The 19,959-nt window shown below is 38.3% G+C and overlaps 1 protein-coding gene across 10 annotated transcripts in view; it reads left to right on the top strand.

Annotated features, from left to right (window-relative positions):
- KLHL13 (kelch like family member 13) overlaps window positions 1-19,959 on the top strand; it is a 185,314-nt gene that overhangs the window by 105,906 nt on the left and 59,449 nt on the right. For 4 of the 10 annotated variants that reach the window (XM_057538982.1, XM_057538977.1, XM_057538978.1 and 1 more), the window contains one exon: window positions 8,488-8,553. The exons of 4 other annotated variants lie outside the window; for them this stretch is intronic. In XM_057538982.1, the coding sequence (XP_057394965.1) occupies window positions 8,488-8,553 (66 nt within the window). Of the gene's footprint in view, window positions 1-8,487; window positions 8,554-18,829; window positions 19,103-19,603; window positions 19,717-19,959 lie in introns of those variants that run through there. 2 more of the 10 variants (XM_007178366.2, XM_007178367.2) reach the window with 2 other exon arrangements.

The following is a 19,959-nucleotide window of genomic DNA, read 5'->3' as shown; positions in this document are numbered from 1 at the left end:
AAGATTACTGCTAATCACAAAAGACAAAAATCTCAAGTTAATGATTTTAGTGCTTTTCTATGTATGGGAAGATGTAAGAGTCTGGACTCATTGAAATTATTCTTTAGATATGTATCTTAATCCATCCTGAATTCCCCTCAGGTTACACTGACAGGGCGCCGCAGCAGCTGATGGCTTGATGGAAGGCAACATTCCTTGGATGCCACCAAACCAATATTCTGTTGAGTCCGAAGAGAGAGAGTACCGCAGTATCATTTAAAGAGCAACAATGAAGGACTTCCCTGGTGGTAGAGTGGTTGGGAATCCACCTGCCAATGCAGGAGACACGGGTTCAAGCCCTGTTCTGGGAAGATCCCACATGCCGTGGAGCAACTAAGCCCGCGCGCCACAACTACTGAGCCTGCGCTCTAGAGCCTGCAAGCCACAACTACTGAGCCCGTGTGCCACAAGTACAGAAGCCTGCGCGCCCAGAGCCCATGCTCCACAACAAGAGAAGCCACCGCAATGAGAAGCCCGCACACCGCAATGAAGAGTACCCCCCGCTCACCTGGACTAGAGAAAGCCCACGTGCAGCAAGGAAGACCCAACGCAGCCAAAAATAAAAAAATTCAAAATAAAAAAGGATTAAATTGACATGTAACGGATTAATAGGAGAAAGTCAAATTTAATTTTGTATGTATGAGAACCCCACATACATGAAAGGTTCAAAGATAGAAAGGTAAAATGACATATATATGCCATCCTGAGCTAGGGAATGGGATAGGGGCCTGGGGCTTCCAAGGATGGGAGGGTAATTCACAGAACTATAAGAAGAGCAGATGTTGGGTAATTAGGTGTTTGCCCTGACATACACTGGGCCACTCAGATAAAATTTATCTCTGGTAATAACTTATTCTGGAAAAGACCCCCAATTTAAATTCTTCTGGGTAGTTAAGGGAGGGGCAAACGTTTCTCTTGAGCCTGCAGAATCTTGATTGCCTTTAGCTCAAAATAATCCTCATACAAATGTGGTACATTTTGGGGAGGCTCGTTCTAAACACCTTTAGAAGGATAAGACTCTTTAATGATTTCTTGCTTAATTATCATCTGAAAACAATGCTTAGTTTTAGAGGAGAGAAGAACTTACCTCTGCTGACTTGATTTCACTAAAATTGCCTCCTATAATTGGGTTACTATATGTGACAGGCACTGAGTAAGGTGTAATAAAAACATAAGAAAGACCCAACCACCACTCTCAGGAGTTTATAGTCTAGTGTATTGTTTATAGAAACAGTTATAATCCAAGGTGACAGGAGCTATAATATTCGAAGTGCCATGGGAGTTTACAAAACCTAGCACCAGGGTCTGCTAAGGGATGTGAGGGAAGGTTTCATGGAAGGAGGTATGGTTGGACACTTAAGTATGAGTAGAAATTGGCTTTGGTAGACAAGGAGGGCAGGGAATTCCAAGTGGAGAGAATATCATATGTAAGGCCACTGGGGTGTGAGAGAGTATGGTGCATTTGAGGTCTATTGCAAGAAATTGCTAATTGAGGGACATAAGAGAGCTCTGCGAATTGGCATTGGGAAGGTATTTCTGCCATAGGTGTACGTGGATCGTTCTGCACTTTTAATCATATAGCATTCTATATCTTCATGGCCTATTCTTTCCGTCCTGTGGCCATTTACTTCCTCATGATCAGTGTGAGAAGACCTCTTTTTCCCCTTTTTGGTGATGTTTAGGAGTCATGTTTGTCTCTTTTCCCCCTAAAATAAATATTAGTACAATACAGAGGTGACTAGTGAACGCTGAATTAGATGTCAGGGGACCTAAATTCTTGTTTTCCAGTTCTCTTAGCAGCTATGTCCCTTGAGCCAAGTCATTTAATAAGTGTCTCTTCACTAGGAAAATGGGGATGTTAACATCTGCACTGCCTACCTCAGGGTCGGGGTGAAAATTAAGAAAATTAAGAGGTATTGGGACTTCCCTGGCGGTCCAGTGGTTAGGACTCCGCGCTTTCACAGCAGGGGCCATGGGTTCCATCCCTAGTCAGGGGACTAAGATCCCGCGTCCTGCATGCCACGCGGTGCCACCAAAAAAAAAATAAAAATAAATAAAAATTTAAAAATTAAGAGGTATAATAAACTTTTTAACTTGGAATTCTGTTGGGTGAGGCTCACTTAACACTTAAAACAAGTAAAATACTTTGTGGAGTATCTAGATAGGAAAATTAGGTTGAATAGTTATTAACAAGTGGAAATATTCTTACTTCCTTATTAACTCCGTATGTCTGCCCTTCTGACTGTGGAATGTCATTTAGCTTGTGTCTATGTTTCCAAACTTAACATGATAAAATTTCTTCCTTCCCAATCGTCTACCATGTGTAACTTAGCTTCTTTCCAATTCTCACTATAGCTATTAAATAGTAATGAATTTAAGACTTAGGTTGGTAAGCTATTAGTTGTTATATTTTATCATCAACCTTGAATAATTGACACCTCTTAGGTAGTTTGAATTACTCATGACTTAGCCTCAATCATTTGTGTTACCATATAGTGGTATGACCTGAGTTTTGTTACATTTTAGGAATATATAAGACGGTTATGACTCATTCAACTAGGAATGGGAGGTTTTGAAACAGTGGCCTTCTACTCCCTTTGCCGTTTTTCCCAAGCCAATGACAGTACAGGCAGAGTTATTAGTAACAGAAAAGGAGACTTCCATTCATTTTCTTCCTTTTGACCCCACCTTTCCCATGAGAGAGAGTGGCCATACTACTGGAATCTAATAATTCACCTGAAATATACACTTCTGGGCTATAGACATATGAGCAATTGCTCCCAATATAAATACCCCTGGCCATCCCTTCTTTAGATCAATGTTTCTGAAAATATACCATCTAAGAATATTTCCACACAACAGAAAACTCTATAAACCATCCAACTCATCCTGCTGTAAGAAGGAGGATGAAAGAAGAAAGGAGAAGAGTACTGCTATACATGAGATGACACGATGATGATGCTATTTTAAATAGAATGTAAGTGAATTATTTATACTTGATTAATATAGACCCTATCATCAAAAATAATGTCCACTTACTGTGGACTACCAGGAGGTAGTTATTACCCTCTTTTCTCCTTTTACAACTTCTAGATGAACTACTTCATGTGAATTTGAATAAAACACCTGTTCTAGTTCAAAGCTAATATAAAATGATTATTGCTTTTTTTTTCTGCCAGGTCTGAGGGAAATACTCTAGCAATTGTTTTGTTTTCCACAAAGCTAAATGTTGAAATGGTCTGGCTTATTCTCTCTTTGTTTTAAAATCTGTGGTACCGGACTTCCCTGGTGGCGCAGTGGTTAAGAATCCGCCTGCCAGTGAAGGGGACACGGGTTCGAGCCCTGGTCCGGGAAGGTCCCACATGCCGCGGAGCACCTAAGCCTGTGCGCCACAACTACTGAGCCTGCGCTCTAGAGCCCCTGAGCCCCAACTACTGAGCCCACGTGCCACAACTACTGAAGCCCACGCACCTTAGAGCCTGCACGCTGCAACTACTGAGCCCATGTGCCGTAACTACTGGAGCCTGCGTGCCTAGAGCCCATGCTCCGCAACAAGAGAAGCCACCGCAATGAGAAGCCCACGCACCACAATGAAGAGTAGCCCCCACTCGCCACAACTGGAGAAAGCCCGCACGCAACAACAAAGACCCAATGCAGCCAAAAATAAATAAATAAAAATAAATAAAATCTATGGTACCTTTGATATATAGTTTTAAAATTCTTCCAAAGACCCAGTGGATTAAATCATTTTTATGTCCCCTAAATATTGCCCTTTTTTTGAAGATTTCTTGAGAAAAGTGTGGCACACATCCAAAATCACATTCTTCCATTTTTTTCTGTATTTGAATTTTTTCCTTACAAGTTAGTGGAAAGGAAAAGTGGTCAGTTTTTGCACTCAATAAACAAGAAAGAAGGTGAAGATAGCTTTTATCTAGGGCATTTTTAAGTCGTTGAGAGAATATTTTCAAGTTTTAACTACTTTTTGAAATTATTGGCAGAATCCTCTTAACCCACTTTAACATAAAGTGGTTGAAGAAGATGAAAAGATTTTTTATTGGCAAATGAAAGAAAGCACCGTGGTTTTTGCATCATTGCATAAATGTAAGAAATTATGTATACATAAAAAGGATGAGACAAAGCTGAATGCTAAATGCCAGCTTCAACGAGAGCTTGTCTGACTGTTTGACACTGAGCATAATGGGGTGTGGTTCCACAGCAAGAGAACACTAATGTTTACACCCCAGCGCACGTTTCTCTGGTAAAGCTTCTTATCCTAGATTAATCTCCCAGCTAACACTATTATCCCTTTTTTAACACACACCCTTCTTACACTTGGATTTTCTCCCTTAATACTTCATGAGATTCTAAACCTTCTGGATCCAATCCCCTGTCCTCACTCTCCCATCTATTTCTGTGGTCTTCATGAATTCTTTTTGTTTATGGTATGGACCTTCAGGTGAATTCTCTTGTTTTACTGCAAGTAGTAAAGCAACAATCACAGCCCCCCCCCCCCCGCCCCAACTCTTTTCTTCCAACAATCACAGCTCCATCATTTAGCTATTCTCTTGGTATCCATTTCTTATCAATTCTCTGGAGGTTTTGAACCAGAGCTGTGATATATACAGCCAACAATGTTGCATAGTAATGCAGAGTTACTGCCCAATCCAGATCTAGTTCTCTTACATCCATATTCTTTTCTTTTTTTGCTTGAGAGTGGTGAAGAAAGTTAGTGAGGTTAGTGTGTACTGTGAAGTCTGGGGAGGTTTACTTTCTTAGGCCACTTACCCTCATGCTCTGGCTTTTGCCTTAGTGTCTTTTCCTTGCCATCTTGCTTCACTTTATAAAGTGTCAGAAAAGTTTCTTGAACACTGTGTGCATTATGTGCATTAGGAAGAACGCATAGTATGGTCCATGTGATGGAAGAACATTTATAAACTGTAGACTCAGATTACCATGGAAGACATCACAGAAAAGAATGCAGTTTGAGTTGGGTCTAGAAGGATGAATGGAGTTTAGAAAAGTGGACCAGGGAAGGGATTTCTTGCAGGAGGACCTCTGGAGCAAAGGAGAGGAAGAACAAAGCAAGCTTGTGAGGTATAGAATGGGAAGTTGGTGTTAGGAGATACTAGGCTGTGAATTGGAAGAGTAGGTTGGCCAGCTTGCCGTGAGTTTTGCGTGTTGGGTGTAGTTGTTTAATTCCTTGAGTGATCCACTCTTTCAAGAAATGGCTTCCGGGCTTCCCTGGTAGCGCAGTGGTTGAGAATCTGCCTGCCAATGCAGGGGACACGGGTTCGAGCCCTGGTCTGGGAAGATCCCACATGCCGCGGAGCAACTGGGCCCGTGAGCCACGACTACTGAGCCTGCGCGTCTGGAGCCTGTGCTCTGCAACAGGAGAGGCCGCGATAGTGAGAGGCCTGCGCACCGCAATGAAGAGTGGTCCCCGCTCGCTGCAACTAGAGAAAGCCCTCGCACAGAAACGAAGACCCAACACAGCCAAAATAAATAAATAAATAAATTTATAAAAAAGAGTTTAAAAGAAATGGCTTCTCATAGCTCATAGGATAAAATCCAAACCTCTTTGCTGGCATGTAAGGTCTTCTGTGATATGGTTCTGTATATCTTAAAATCCATTCCCCTCAACACCAGGTTCCTGAAACTCCTTCCATTTGTACTGATGACTTTCCCGATTCTCCCAACATGTTGTAATCCTCAAACCTCTGTGTGTCTGCACAGACTGTTTTTTTCTGGAGTCCACCTGGTGAATGCCTCATTCTTCAGCCTCAGTTGCAGCACTAATTTCATTGTTCCTCTGCTGCTGTAGAATCCTGGGCTTATGCTGCTAAAACTTCTACACCATATTTTGTGCTGTCAGAGTACATGTTTGCTTCCCTCACTCAACTAGAAGCTTCCTGAAAGCACGGGATTGTGTCTTATTCACCATGTCATCCATATCCCCTAACAGAGTACCTACCTAACATGTAGCAAGTTCTTGACAAATATTTGTTGAATAAAATATTTTCTGCACATTTAATTTACACCAGGTATAGTTGTATTTTAAGAGAGTCATCTAGAAGCAATGTGATTGCTAGATTAAAGATGGGAGATGCAAAGAGACCAGTTATATACATTTTTTTGGAAATAGTTCATTTGTTAAAAAACAAAGAAACAGTAGGGGTTAGATTCCTGGAAAATAGATGAAGAATAAAGGATAGGAGTTATTGGTTGGCTACTAGGGACTGGGAGAGGGAAGAGTTAAAGATAATAAAGATTTAAGGTAATATGACAAATATCAGGACAGTGACCCTTGAAAAAATAAGATAGACATGTTTGGTTTTTTTTTTCTCAGTCAGATCTCCTGGTGTTAGTACTTGTCTCACCCCACCTCTGCTCTGAAGATGAGCGCACTGTTCTTGTTCAGTTTACTGTAACTAAGCTTGAGATTCATGTGGTTCTGATCTTCATATCTGATCAGGAGTTAAGATAAGAAATGTAAATAGTTCAACCACGCTGACTACAATTTCCTATCGAGGGAAGGTGTGCAGTGCATAGGTTTTGAATACATAAAGCTTGTTTCTGCTTTTGGGAGCCACAACTGTGAAGTGTTATACCAGGCAGATGCACTGGGGTGCGCTACTATGTAGAGGAGCCTAGCTATGCATCACAGCTCTCAACTTTAAAACTCCAGAGAATTTGATGAGAGAGGGATCCACAAGAACATGACAAATGATGAGAGTTCAAACCTTAAGAGAAAAATGGGCTTATTGGTAAGAGAACTTCTTTTTCTTTATTTACTGCTGTTACTTATTCATTAAAATGGCAAGCCTGTTGTTTTCATATGTGGCTGTGAAACGGTGTTCAAAAATCAATTTTTATATGTATTGTAGAATTCAGGAGACATATTGGTAACCATGGAAAAATCATAGGAAGCATGTGTAAAGCTTGATTTTTAAGAAAAAATCACTAGGGAAATTTTACTTTATTTCAGACTATGGTATAGATTTATTTATATAGCTTAAATGTAATACAGGTTAAGAAATATGTATTTTTTTTAAAAGTTAAAATAAAGAATAGTGACTTGTGAGAAGATACATAATTTCACTCAGTTACCAGAAGGTGGCACACCAGATTCTTCTTAAATACACAAAAGAAAGGAATAATATTAATAGGAATATAAAATAATCTGTATTTAAAGATACTTTAATGTATTTTTAAGCCAAAAAATATATAATTGTTATTTGCTTGGTGAGGTTTATTGCTAAGATATGACAAATATGAATTTAACCCATCGTAGCTTTTTATGATTCAAAGATAATTTTTATGTGTATAGTAAAAGTAGACTTTGAAATAGTATTGCCACTAAGGTGAAGCTATTTTGAATTTATCATTTAAAAAAAAATAAAATACTTGCTACCTACCTTTTGCATAACAAGTCATTAGATGTAGAATAACATTCTGGATAAGGTTTCTGCCAAGGTCTTTTTAAAGATACTACTAGACTATGACTTTGATTTAGTTGTGACTTTAATAATGCAATAGTGCTTGTGAGATGACCCAGAAAAATACCAAATCTGTTTATTTTGAAGAAAAAGTTAGACAAAGGTAGTGCTTAGTAATGTTTACTTTCTCTAAGCTAATAGCAACATAAATGAAATAAATGTAAATAAATTGAATTTTGTGTTAGAGCTCCTCAAACACCTGCCAGCATACTTTAATGTTTTAAGCGTGTTGACAGCATATACTGCAGTGCTTCTGTAGTAGTCTCTATTTTTAAAACTGCATTCCTGAGGCAGTACCAGAAGTGTGTCTGTTCATCGTTGCCTTTTGTATTAGCCCAAAGGAGTTAGGTATATGACAGAACTTCACAAAAACAAAATCTTCTCGTTCGGAAACAATACATCTATTTATATGTTTTTATTAATTACAAGCAGTATGAAAATAAGAAAATGTAGTAAATGAACCTAGAAGAACATTAGCCATCTGTTCTCTGAAAGCTTGTGCCATTTGCTTTCTGGTTTTTATGGCAAAACAGTATATCAGCAAAGAATTAAACTTTAGGCTTAAAAAGCTAGAAAATGACAAAGCATTCCAAGGCTGAGTATATATTTACTGGAAAAGTGTTTCCTTGTGTCCAGATTTGTCTAGTTTAGTCTTTTAGATCAGCTGCCAATAAATGTTGTATTCAATGTCAATCTTTATTCCAGACTTTCTGAAACATTAAGAGAGCGTCTAAAAACAAATAGAATCTTATGGTTTGCTAGTTAAGGGTTTTTTTAAAAGTTAATTCACATATTTTTAAATTGTTCTGTGTGGTCTTAACTGTTCAGGATTTATAAATATGGTTTATTAATTTACAGCTAAAATATTTGCAGAGTATGCTTTGAAAATTTTGAACTACATACAATAAAGCCACAATTAACCAGATTTTTTTTTTTTGAACTCCACTTTCAGGAGACGGAGGCAATTATCTTTAAAACAAGCCGATTTCAAGGATATATTCAAAAAATCAACTTCAGGGTATGTCTAAGGGTCTGCATTTTCTTCTACCTTTTTGTCAATGAGAATTTATTTTCATAAAAAAGACCCTGAGGTACTAGAAGCCATTCAGTCATCAAAGAAACTTTCAATAACGTCTAGGGTACTGTGTTTATTAAGACAAAGAAAGAAATTATTTCATCAAAGAAATACCACACATCATTGTATTGTGCTTTATATTTTCCAATGTGCTTTCACAAACACAAGTTCAGTTGGTTCTCATCACACTGCTGTGAGTCTGGCATCTTCCCTATTTTACGGATGAGGAGGATAACACGAGAGGTTACAAGTTTGTGGCAGAGCTACAAGCAGACCACAGGTGCCCAGCTCTGTCCTCTTCGGCACCCTTCCTCATTGAAAAAGTTTAAAACAAGTCTTTAACTTCTACCCTGTATTGCACAGTCAGTGTAACTCATACTACCTCTGTTTCCTAATTGCTGTACTTCACAATTTCCCACTTTGCATGTGTCTGTTTGTCTGCCTCCAAATCTGTCCGCCAGCTGGAGACCTTGCTTTCAGACTCTCCCAGACCTGGAAGGGTCTGGAGAGTGGGAGGGCAAGATAATAGCCATGGACAGTGGGGACAGACAACGATTGGTGAGCGGCCAATGCTGATACGCTGAGGAAGGCCAGGCACTGAGACAGAAAACAGAACCTCATTCTGACCCGGGTCATCTTGAGTGGGGGTGGGCCACCTTGACTTTTAAAGCAGGTTTCTCCAAGTTGAGTAGACCAGGCACGAAAATCAGCTGGAGTCCTTGTTTAAAATACAGATCACTGCTTCTCACTTCCAGACTTGTACATGTTCGGTATTCAGCCCAGATGATTCTTAGGCATGCTAAAGTTGGAGAGCATCTGCCTTCAAGGTATAGGACGTTTTGGATGGACCTACAGTCTGTCATACAGAGTGAAGTAGGTCCGAAAGAGAAATATATCGTATATTAACGCATATATATGGAATCTAAAATTTTTTTTTAAATGGTTCTGAAGAACCTAGGGGCAGGACAGGAATAAAGACGCGGACGTGGAGAATGGACTTGAGGACACGGGGCGGGGGAAGGGTCAGCTGGGACGAAGTGAGAGAGTGGCATGGACATATATACACTACCAAATGTAAACTAGATAGCTAGTGGGAAGCAGCCACATAGCACAGGGAGATCAGCTCGGTGCTTTGTGACCGCCTAGAGGGGTGGGATAGGGAGGGTGGGAGGGAGACGCAAGAGGGAGGGGATATGGGGATGTATGTATACGTATAGCTGATTCACTTTGTTATACAGCAGAAGCTAACACAACATTGTAAAGCAACTGTACTCCAATAAAGATGTTAAAAAAAAAAAAGGTATAGGACTTTTTTCTTGGTAGCATCCAAGTTCCGTGTCGAGGCCTATGGGGGCGGGAGCCAGGCAGGGGTGAGGAATGACAGCTGTTGCTTGCACACCTTGCTGTATCTCCGTTGGAGGCATATCGCAATAGGTGTTGTGCATTATGGTGACTGCGAGGTATTTTAAATAGGTTTGTGTTCGTTTTAGACTCGAGGAAGATAAAGAGCAGAAAGATTGCCCCCACAAGGTGAAAAACAAGTGACTTTTGATATTTTTAAGAGTTAACCTATCCCAGTTGTTTTCAATCTAATTTTTAATTTTTTAAAACACTAGGCTATCTAGGATTCTGGATGGTTAAGGCTTAACGGTAGCAATAGATTTATGCTTACTCATGTTTCATATGTGAATATGCAGTCGGCCCGATTAGATTTTAAGGGATTTGTGGCTGGGGAACATGTGTTCTGTTGTATACTTGTAACATCTAGCAAAGTCATAACTTCTCGGTACTCACTGATGATTGAGCGAATTCAGCTCGCACGTCTTCTCTACAGGTTTTGGTCTTGGCATAGTGAGTGGATTGATTTTGGTGTTTGTGAAGTTCAAGGAGTCTATCTTACACTGTCAGGGACGGCTAATATACTACAGAGGCCTCAGTATAAACAAATGCATTTTAGTTGACAAATGCGAAAACGTGGTCCTAATTAATCAATTGGCTAATGCTTGTTCCCTGTTTAGAGTATCAGTTTAAGCTCGATCTTGCTGCTTCTTCACCCTTTTTGGAATACAAGTTATGTTGTTCTGTGCTTTACAGATCTGAATCTCAAAAACTGTTGATTCTGGAAATCCCTAAACACAAATATTTTTGTTTACTGGCTGGACAGCATCAAACAAAATGGCCAGACCCTGTAGTGGAAGACTCATAAAAATGCTCAAAAGTGTCTCTGACTTACGTCAAGCTGAATAAGGAATGAATGAATAAATATATGCTAGCTAAAGATATATTTTACTCAAGTGTTGTATACCTTCAGAATTCCATGAGAAATAACTGATTATTGAAAACATATATTTGATTTTGAAGACGTGAAGTGGTTCTGAACTACTGGTTGAAGTAGACAGACTTAGAAAGACAGTGAGGAACCCCAAATTTAAATCGCATCTAGCTAAAACCTACGGTCAGCCTAGAAGATGAATTCTGTTTTCCATTCCCTCATGTCAGAATTGCATTTACTTTACTTAGTAATACAACATGAGATAGAGGAAAAGAAAGGATTTCCCCCACTGGACAACCATTGCATCCAAGTAATGAAGTTAGACATAAATCTAAAATAATGCTGTTGTTAGTTGTAACGCATGAACACTTTATATAACATGAGTTAATGATGTCTTCCATCATAGGATTTTCATAATTGCTAAATATGTTTTTGAGGCATAGCAATTTTTAATTGCACACTAGCTTCTGTAATTTAGACTTACTACCATATATTTGGCATCTTGCAGTATAAATGTTTCTATACCTCCCTCCCTGCCTTTCTTTTAAGAAAAAAGTCTTTAGGGAGTTCCCTGGTAGCCTAGTTGTTAGGATTCTGGGCTTTCACTGCCGTGGCCCAGGTTCAACCCCAGGTCGGGGAACTGAGATCCCGCAAGCTACCTGACGCAGCCAAAAAAAAAAAAAAAAACACAAACAATCTTTAGAACTTATGATTACCCATGAGAAGAACTCTAAATTAGAAAATGAGAAGGATCTCAAAATACTCATGAAAATACAGGTATTGAACTGTTTGCTAAGTCTCTTTAATACCACCATAGTAGGCAGATATCGTAACTAAATTATACCTTTAAGAAAACTATTGGTCCCCATGTTATGGCAGTGGGTCACAAGGTTCAAGTTTGAAGTTGAGCCTTTTTTGGACTTTAAGATATTCTCATTCATTATATAGCTAAAACCCTTTATTTTTAAACAATAATAGTTTACATAGATATATGTATAGGAAATTTGAAGTTTTAATGATTAGGCCTGGGAAATGGTAAAAACAAAATTAAAGCAATTGCATATAAAGGGCCTTCTTCATGGAAAATTTAAGTAGTGTGGTATAATCTCAATGAGTCATTAGGATTAGCTTTTCACGAAAGTGTTTGCTTCTGGTTAGCAAAATATTATTGTGATTACCCTAAGTATTTGTAACCAAGATTTACAAATACTCAGGGAGAAGAGGTGGAACAACTTAGGTAATCACCTAGATCTCATTTTTGCCTGTAACATTTATGGTGCGCATGTGAATGTTATAATAACTCTTTAGATAAAAGGATATAAATATGATTTTTTCAAGATAGTAGTATTATTTCATTAATTTCAATTGGGATATTGAGGAAAATGTCTTATTCTAAAGGTATTTCAGCAACTCAGATTTTTGTAAAAAATATAGGTATTACTGAAAGAATGTATAACATAGGAAATGTTGACTTTCTTTAACTGGCATGCTTTTGAGACTTAGGTATGTGATGTGCTTATTATTTTAAAAAGTTTTTCAACCATTATAGATAAACATTATTAGAAATTATTTATTCTTATCAACATAGTTCATAATTTACAAAAATTAAGATTGTAATATTGCTTATTACTTTGTCTTCATGCACAGTTTATAGTGTTGCTTCTATAGTTGATGCCACAAAGTAGTGAAACTATTTGAAAAGCTTTATATGCATATAATTTTTAGTCAGTAGAGCCATATTCTTAACTTTTCTTTCAGTAACACTGCACATTTTAAATACATTTTTATTTTGATAAGTTTGCAGGTTTAATGTACAAACACATCAGAAACTCTAACAATAGTTTGGCTATTTTATTTACCAAATGTAATTTAAGGAGATACTTAGGAAGTTGTTGAGAGACAACTAAACAGATAAATTATTATTATTTGAGGTGAGAGCAGAGATTTTTCCTTAGAGCAATCCATCATCACTATCAGTGACGCCTTTATTTTATTTAAGAAAGTATGTATTCTGGGTGATTTTCTTCAACATATGCTTATTTTTAACAAGACAATGTGTATATTTAATTATTTTTTCATTTTAAAGACTTTATAGCCTAAAATTATCAAATTAACAGATGAATATTCCTTTTACTTTGAACTCTGCTTTTAGTAATAGCAGAATCAATAACAGCATTTTTAAAACTTTTCAGGATATATCCTGGCTTCAGTACACAGTTCTTATTTAATCACTACCCTGCTTATAAAAATCTTGCTTTCAATCTACTCAACAAATACTTACTGAGTGCTTTCCCATGTGCCAGGAATAGTGATCAATTAGGAAGATAAAGATTCAGGGATTCCTTCTTGAAGGAGGAGCACGAGTTTGGGGAGGGCATCTCAGGCAAAGTAGCAAAGCTGGAGCACGGGGGTGTCCTAACAGCAGGCCTCTTATTGGAGCACTGGATACATTATCCCTATTTGATGATCATAAACTGTCTCGTAAATGGCTTTTTCAACAATTTAAAAATGGTAATGCAAAATCAGGTATATAGATAGTATGTATGTAAAAATCATTGATTTCCACCATTACCCCTCCCAATACACCCACTTTGATTTGGGGTTTAAGGCATTTTTTAATACATGGGAATACTTAAGAATTAATTTAGGTTATGCATGTCAAAGATGTATGAAGACTTACTTGGGCATATGGATTTGGGAATCATGTGAATGAAGAACTCAAGGGTAGCCCCCCCCCCACAAAAAAAAAGCCATAAAGAATATAGATACTGCAGAAAACAAAAGGAAGAAGGAAGGGCAAGGACTTCTGAATTTCCCATTCAGTGCAAATCCTTTTTTCAGCGTGGTGAGATTAAGGGTAGTCAGAATCTGTGGGTCATTGGGTCTGCAACAGCTGGATCTCTCTTGTTGCCTGCTCAGTCCTTTCTACACCAACTCCCATCTTAGCCTCATAACCTCATTCATCTGACCCCCGGTTATAAAAGGTGCTACATGAACATCAGGAACCACTACCATTCTGGCTTTCCATTCTCCCTCCAGCCAGTCCATTACCTTCCTCACCCTTACTTTTTTTCCCCTTTGTTCCCCTTACCTTATCAGCTTACTAGCTCCTCTTATTGCTGTTCTATACCTGACTCCCCCAAAACAAACAAAGAAACAAACAAACGTTTAGTACCCATATTTTCCTTTGGAAATGTTAAAGATGGGAAGAGTATTTCCCTTCACATTACTTATGCCATCATGGCCTGAGGAATTCTCTGTGCATATACACACACATGTGCGTATGTGCCTGCACAAGTGTGTTTTTCTACTTGTTTGTATTGTGAAGGAGATAGGTCCTACAGTAATCCAAGGCATAGTCATGGTTACAATAATCTATGTAAATTCTTTGTGGGACTGTAAGAGTCTACACAGTTCCGTTAAGGAAATTGATTTGTGAGAAGGTGCTTATAAAAGATGAAATAATCACTTTCCAAAGCAGCTGTCTTTGAGGAATGTCTAGGATTTTCCATTTTGATCTTAGCAAGGCTACATATCAGAGTATCTAGTAAGAAATTTTTAATGTATTTGATATTCAATTTCCTAAAACAAATAAAAAGGAGACACACACACACCTAAGTATATATAGCCATTCGCGTGAACAGTTCTATTTCCTGTAATGAGGAGCCCTGAATGTATTAAGAATTGTGCTCTGTTGTCTAGAAGTTAACTTTTTGTATGCTTTAAAGGGTTTAAGAGTCCTACTTGGTTGCCATCCAAGTACTTTTACTGATTGGTAGAATATAAACAGAGCACACGATTTGGCATGATCTACAGTCTTGTCTGAGCAACAGGAATAACATGGATCTCCCAGATTAGTCTGAAGGGACATTGTCAGGACTCCAGAAGATTACACAGTGCCTGCTCATACAAACGATGGTTAATGCTATTATTCTTCAGTTGTACTTACCACGGGATTAACCAAAACTTGCAAGAAAAAGGTAGGTTAGTTCTTAGGGAATATTGGGAAAATATGGAGAAAGAGGTCAGATATGTGACATATTAGTCAATTCATTTCACGAGTTGGTGGTACTGGAGACAAACTGTAGCAGTCAGTAAGCAAATTAAACTTTCACATAAAGTTATTTAGAAACATTTACATTGAGAAAAAAATGAGACTCTTGGCTGTATATTTCACTTTTCTCTCATACTATGACTGGCTTAATTTTTACTCACCGTTTTCTCCCTGATCATTCTTAAACACCTTCTGGAATTAAGATTTTGGAAATGGTCTTTCTACACACGTTTGTATTTTTGGTGTTTCTTTCCCATGTCTGTCTTTGAGTGTACATATAATTGGTGGAATAAATAACTCTTTGTAGTTCTTGTTTCTTTTGAATACATTGAGACATTTGTAGAATGTGGTTCACTTCATATGGAAACAAACATCTTCTGGAACCATCTCATTGAGAAGAAAGGACAGTAGGGATTCTAGAGTGGGAGTCCTAGACTAGGAGCTGGAATTTGGTTTCTAGTTCCAGTTCTGCTACTAGCTAGTAGCGTGACAAGTTAACTTCTCTGGGCTTCAGTTTCTTCATCTATACAATGAGGGTACTGAGCAAGATGATTTGTAAAAGTTCTACAAATCTTCTCTTTCTACTTTGGGAACCAGGGAATTCTGTGTTGTAAGATTTGGCCAAGAATGACTCCTTTCGTGGCCTTGGCCAAGTCCCAACATTGTTCTTTATTACATCTCTGAAATGCGCATTCACAGGTATTTTTAAGTGATTAATGTTCATACAATGTTTTGAAGAGCTTTTGTGCATGTTGTCTTTCTATCCCATTTTATGCAGTTGTCCATAATAGAAACCAAGTGTTCTGTAAATGAAATCAGTGTTTCCTGTGATGTGAACAAGGGCTTTTGACATTTCCCAGTCTGAATATTTTTTTAATTAATTAATTAATTAATTAGTTTATTTTTGGCTGTGTTGGGTCTTCATTGCTGTACGCAGGCTTCCTCTAGTTGCGGTGAGCAGGGGCTACTACTCTTGGTTGCAGTGTGCAGGCTTCTCATTGCGGCAGCTTCTCTTGTTGCGGAGCATGGGCTCTAGGTGTGCCGGCTTCAGTAGTTGCAGCATGCGGGCTCAGTAGTTGTGGCTCACGGGCTCTAGAGTGCAGGCTCAGTGGTTGTGGTGCACGGGCTTAGTTGCTCCACAACATGTGGGATCTTCCCGGACCAGGGATCGAACCCGTGTCCCCTGCATTGGCAGGCGGATTCTTAACCACTGCGCCACCAGGGAGGTCCCCCCCAGTCTAAATATTAAAGTAGTGGGACCACTGAGCTTGCATAAAATTATATTTAAAATATATATTTAATCATTTTCTTCCTTTCACTCTGTAGGTGAAAACATTTTTAGTTCTAGAATGTAATGGTAATTACACTCCGTAGTTGCTACTAGAGTCGCCGTCAGGGTAGTAAAATCTGATTAATTTGGACTCTGCTAATTTGTAATTGGGGTGATTTTACTTGGCTGAAGTTTATTTCTAAACGACGTATGAGGAATGGTGTTGTTAAGCAATTTAATAGTGTAAAGTATATTTCATGGACTATATTTCTAGTTAAGGGAATTATTTTTAAAGCCTTTGGCGTATTGGTTGTTTGCTCATGAGAGAGAATTACAAATGACTTCTAGCAATTTATTAAAGCAAAAGAACTGAATATAAATAAATGCTCATCATCAGATATAATGCTTTTAGGGATTTGGGGTCTTTAAGAGTGTTTAGGATGGGTGGAAGAAACCAGTCTTTCTTTTCACTTTGAACAAATATTACAACCGTTGGAGTGCTACAAAAACAGGTTCTGAACATTAAGTCTAAGAGATGATTTGATGGTATTGGTTGATTTCTTTGGAGCCAAATGAGATTAGACCAAGAATATGTTGGTTTTTTGAATCAGTTGATTGTTCATAGTAGAATAATAACTTGAGAACCTTTGCAATAAAGTGATCTTCGCCTGTTTTGGGAGGTTACCCTCTTGGAAATTTGGAAAACTCTGCATTCACCCTATTTCCCCCTCATAAATATTGAATAGTCTTCACAGATAAAGACTTAAAACACTTAACTACCTTGGTTTTACATAGGTTTGGGGGTCTTTGTTCTCAGAAGGAGAAGTTACATTTGCAATTACTACTTTGTAATATTTTCATAAGCTGGAAAGTGATTGAAGTTCCTCTCTAAAATCTAAAATTGCTCCATATAGCTAATTTGTAGCTGTTTTATGTTTTATATTTTTAAATGTTTGAGAATGCTTCAGGGCTTTGGAATGAGGCATTCCAAACTTGCTTGATGAGTATGTGTGTGTGTGTGTGTGTGTGCGCGCGCGTGTGTATTGTGTGTGTTTTCCTTCTTGGGGTCTCCAACAAGTTACCACTGCCAATTGTACCTAGGACCTTTTTGCTCCTTAACTATTAAGATTATTATACAAATCCTTCAAATGTAAAATATTGACTACAGTTTATTTGTATTAGTGGCACTTTTTAAAAACTTCTAAAATGTATTTTGGCCACTAAGATATTGATAAATATTCCTTTCTCTGATTCCTTTGAAGATTTCTGTGAGACAGTTTTTGGCGGGGGTACTGAAAAGAGTTGGAAATATCATTTAACCCTTTAGTTGCTTGACTGAGTTTTTGTGCAGTGTTTGTGTCTGATAGATTGAATAAAAATTATTTGTGAGGTAGTGATGGCTGAGACCTATTTAGTATTTAATAAAGTTTATGCATTACTGGTCAGTGTTTCAAAATAAGCTTTCTCTCCTTAGGTGTGTATACGTGAATGTATATACTGCGTATACATGTATGTTGGATTTCATAGGAAAATACATTGTTGAATATTGATGTGTTCTTGAAGGTACTTGTGATTACCTTAGGTGATTTCACGCTGTATTCTGGTATATGAAATTACGTATTTTGCAATTTTTGAAAGCAGTGTCTTTCTTACAGAAATAATTATCTGTGCTTTTTGAATACAAATGAGAAAGGCTCTTCGGGACTAAATCTCAATCTTTCAAAAACTGGGAATCGTTTGGAAAGAGCATATGAAAGCCAGCTACTTAAGTTGGAAGCACAAGCTTATTGTTTGAATATAAACTTGAAAGTAAATATGAGCTTTTCATCACTGCGATGAGTTTTTTAAAAGGTAGCGGCTTTCATGTCAATGGCGGTCCTCCTTTATTAAGCTTGCATTTGATGAAGATGCGTAATTCGGTTTTTAGGTAGAAGGTGGAAAGACACATTGAGGGTAGATATTTAGTGATGGCGACTTGCCTACATCAGAAATAAAATTCTTCAACCTGAAAATAAAGAGTTCAGCATAATACCGGTTTATCCTATTTTCACTTCTTTGAATTGTGTAGAAAGTGTGTGAGTTTGGTGCTTTAAACAGAAACTTGAAACACCCAGTCGCGTTCTGGGCATTTACAACGCTATTTTCTGGCAGTATTTTAAAACAATACAGATGAAGCCTCTATTTGCCGTTACTTTCATGAAATACGTCAACCTGCCTTTGACGGCAGCTTGAATTTTTGAACCTCCTTGTCAGTCACTAACCCCTAGAGGTTACCGGACCCGCCGCTGAGCTCTGGAATGGTCCCTGCTGGACACCTGCTTGGTGTCTCTCCTCTAGGCAATTTGTGAGCTGTTTGGGGGCGGGGGAGGCGTGAAGGAGGGTGAAGGGGAGGGAAAGGGGGAGAGAAGAAGGGGAGGGCAGCACTGAATTAGATTGTTGATAGCGTCCCTCCGAGGACTGCTATTAAGAGCACGCTATTCTGTACTTCTCTGCTGCAGAAGACAGAGTGATATTCGTGTTAGCACACAGCATGTTGTAAATGTATGAGATTTTTGCTCATCCTGGCTTGGAAATAAGAATAGGGAAAAGAGAGCAACTTGAATCAGAAGCTACTAGAAGAGCGTGCAGAGTTCTGCAGCAGTTTATATTTGTTCTTACATTTTGCCTTCTTCTAACTGGAAAACAGAGAGACTGGCATTTTTTTAAACGGGCGCTTCCCATAATGGCATTCTTGTATTGTGTGGCCAGAGCTTGCACAGGAGGAAAGCAGGCTGCCGAATTTAGTCACTGATCTCTATTAGCTGTGGCCTAAGGCTATGCTGAGGTTTATATCCCATTTGTATTGTTGCAGCTCAAAAGAAGAATGTTCAGAGGATGACAAGTGTATTCTGAGTAGGTATGTTGTTTCATTTTCATATGAAACCCGTCTATTTTTTTTTCCTGCTACTATTGGTCAGAAATCAGGTTAATAGGTGCAGAATATAGTGCAGTGCTGCAGTATCCCTGTTAAGGTAGAACAATGGTAATGCAAGCTTAAAATAATACCAAAAAAAAAAAAAAAACCACCCCAAACCCTAGCCGCTTTTATCAAATAAAACTGCATTGTGTGGTATGCACAGTGCAGTCTTTTCAAAAAAATATACTGCAGTCAACGCTTTCCTAACGAGGTGGCACTATTGTTGAGTTCGAACGATAGAATCATCATTTGCTTTAGGGGACAGGAGGATTTAAAGGAGGTACCTTGCAGCCCTATTTTACAGATTGGAAGCATCGGTTTAAGGGCACTGGCAGAATCGTTTGCTTGTTCTCCGCGGCAGCCACTGCTGTGTCAGTACAGTGTGGAATGGAAGTCCTAGTTGGTAGTCTGTTATGGAAACGCTGTTTACTGTTATTGTAGTACCGTGGTGACAACATGCCATTGAAATGGAAAACGAGCTCTCCTGCTATCTGGAAATTCCCAGTTCCTGTGCTTAAAACATCCAGGTCAACTCCACTTTCTCCAGCATACATGTAAGTGAGAGAAAATAGGATATTAAAGTGGGATTTCATTCATGAATCAACCTTGTGGCAAAAGGGGGTAAAAATCCCAAACAGCAACATCCAAAACCCCACAAGATTAAAAACCTCAAGCTTGCTTACATTTAAATATATTGGCATGCCCACATTTTACCATTGTTTTGTTTTTCTAGGAGTTTATGTTTCTTTTCATTTAAAGTGCCTAATGGTAATGTAATTACTAAGATGAAAGTCTAA

This window comes from Balaenoptera acutorostrata, chromosome X (genome assembly GCF_949987535.1).
Source record: "Balaenoptera acutorostrata chromosome X, mBalAcu1.1, whole genome shotgun sequence".
Taxonomy (NCBI): domain Eukaryota; kingdom Metazoa; phylum Chordata; class Mammalia; order Artiodactyla; family Balaenopteridae; genus Balaenoptera; species Balaenoptera acutorostrata.
This window is presented reverse-complemented; position numbering and strand designations above follow the sequence as displayed.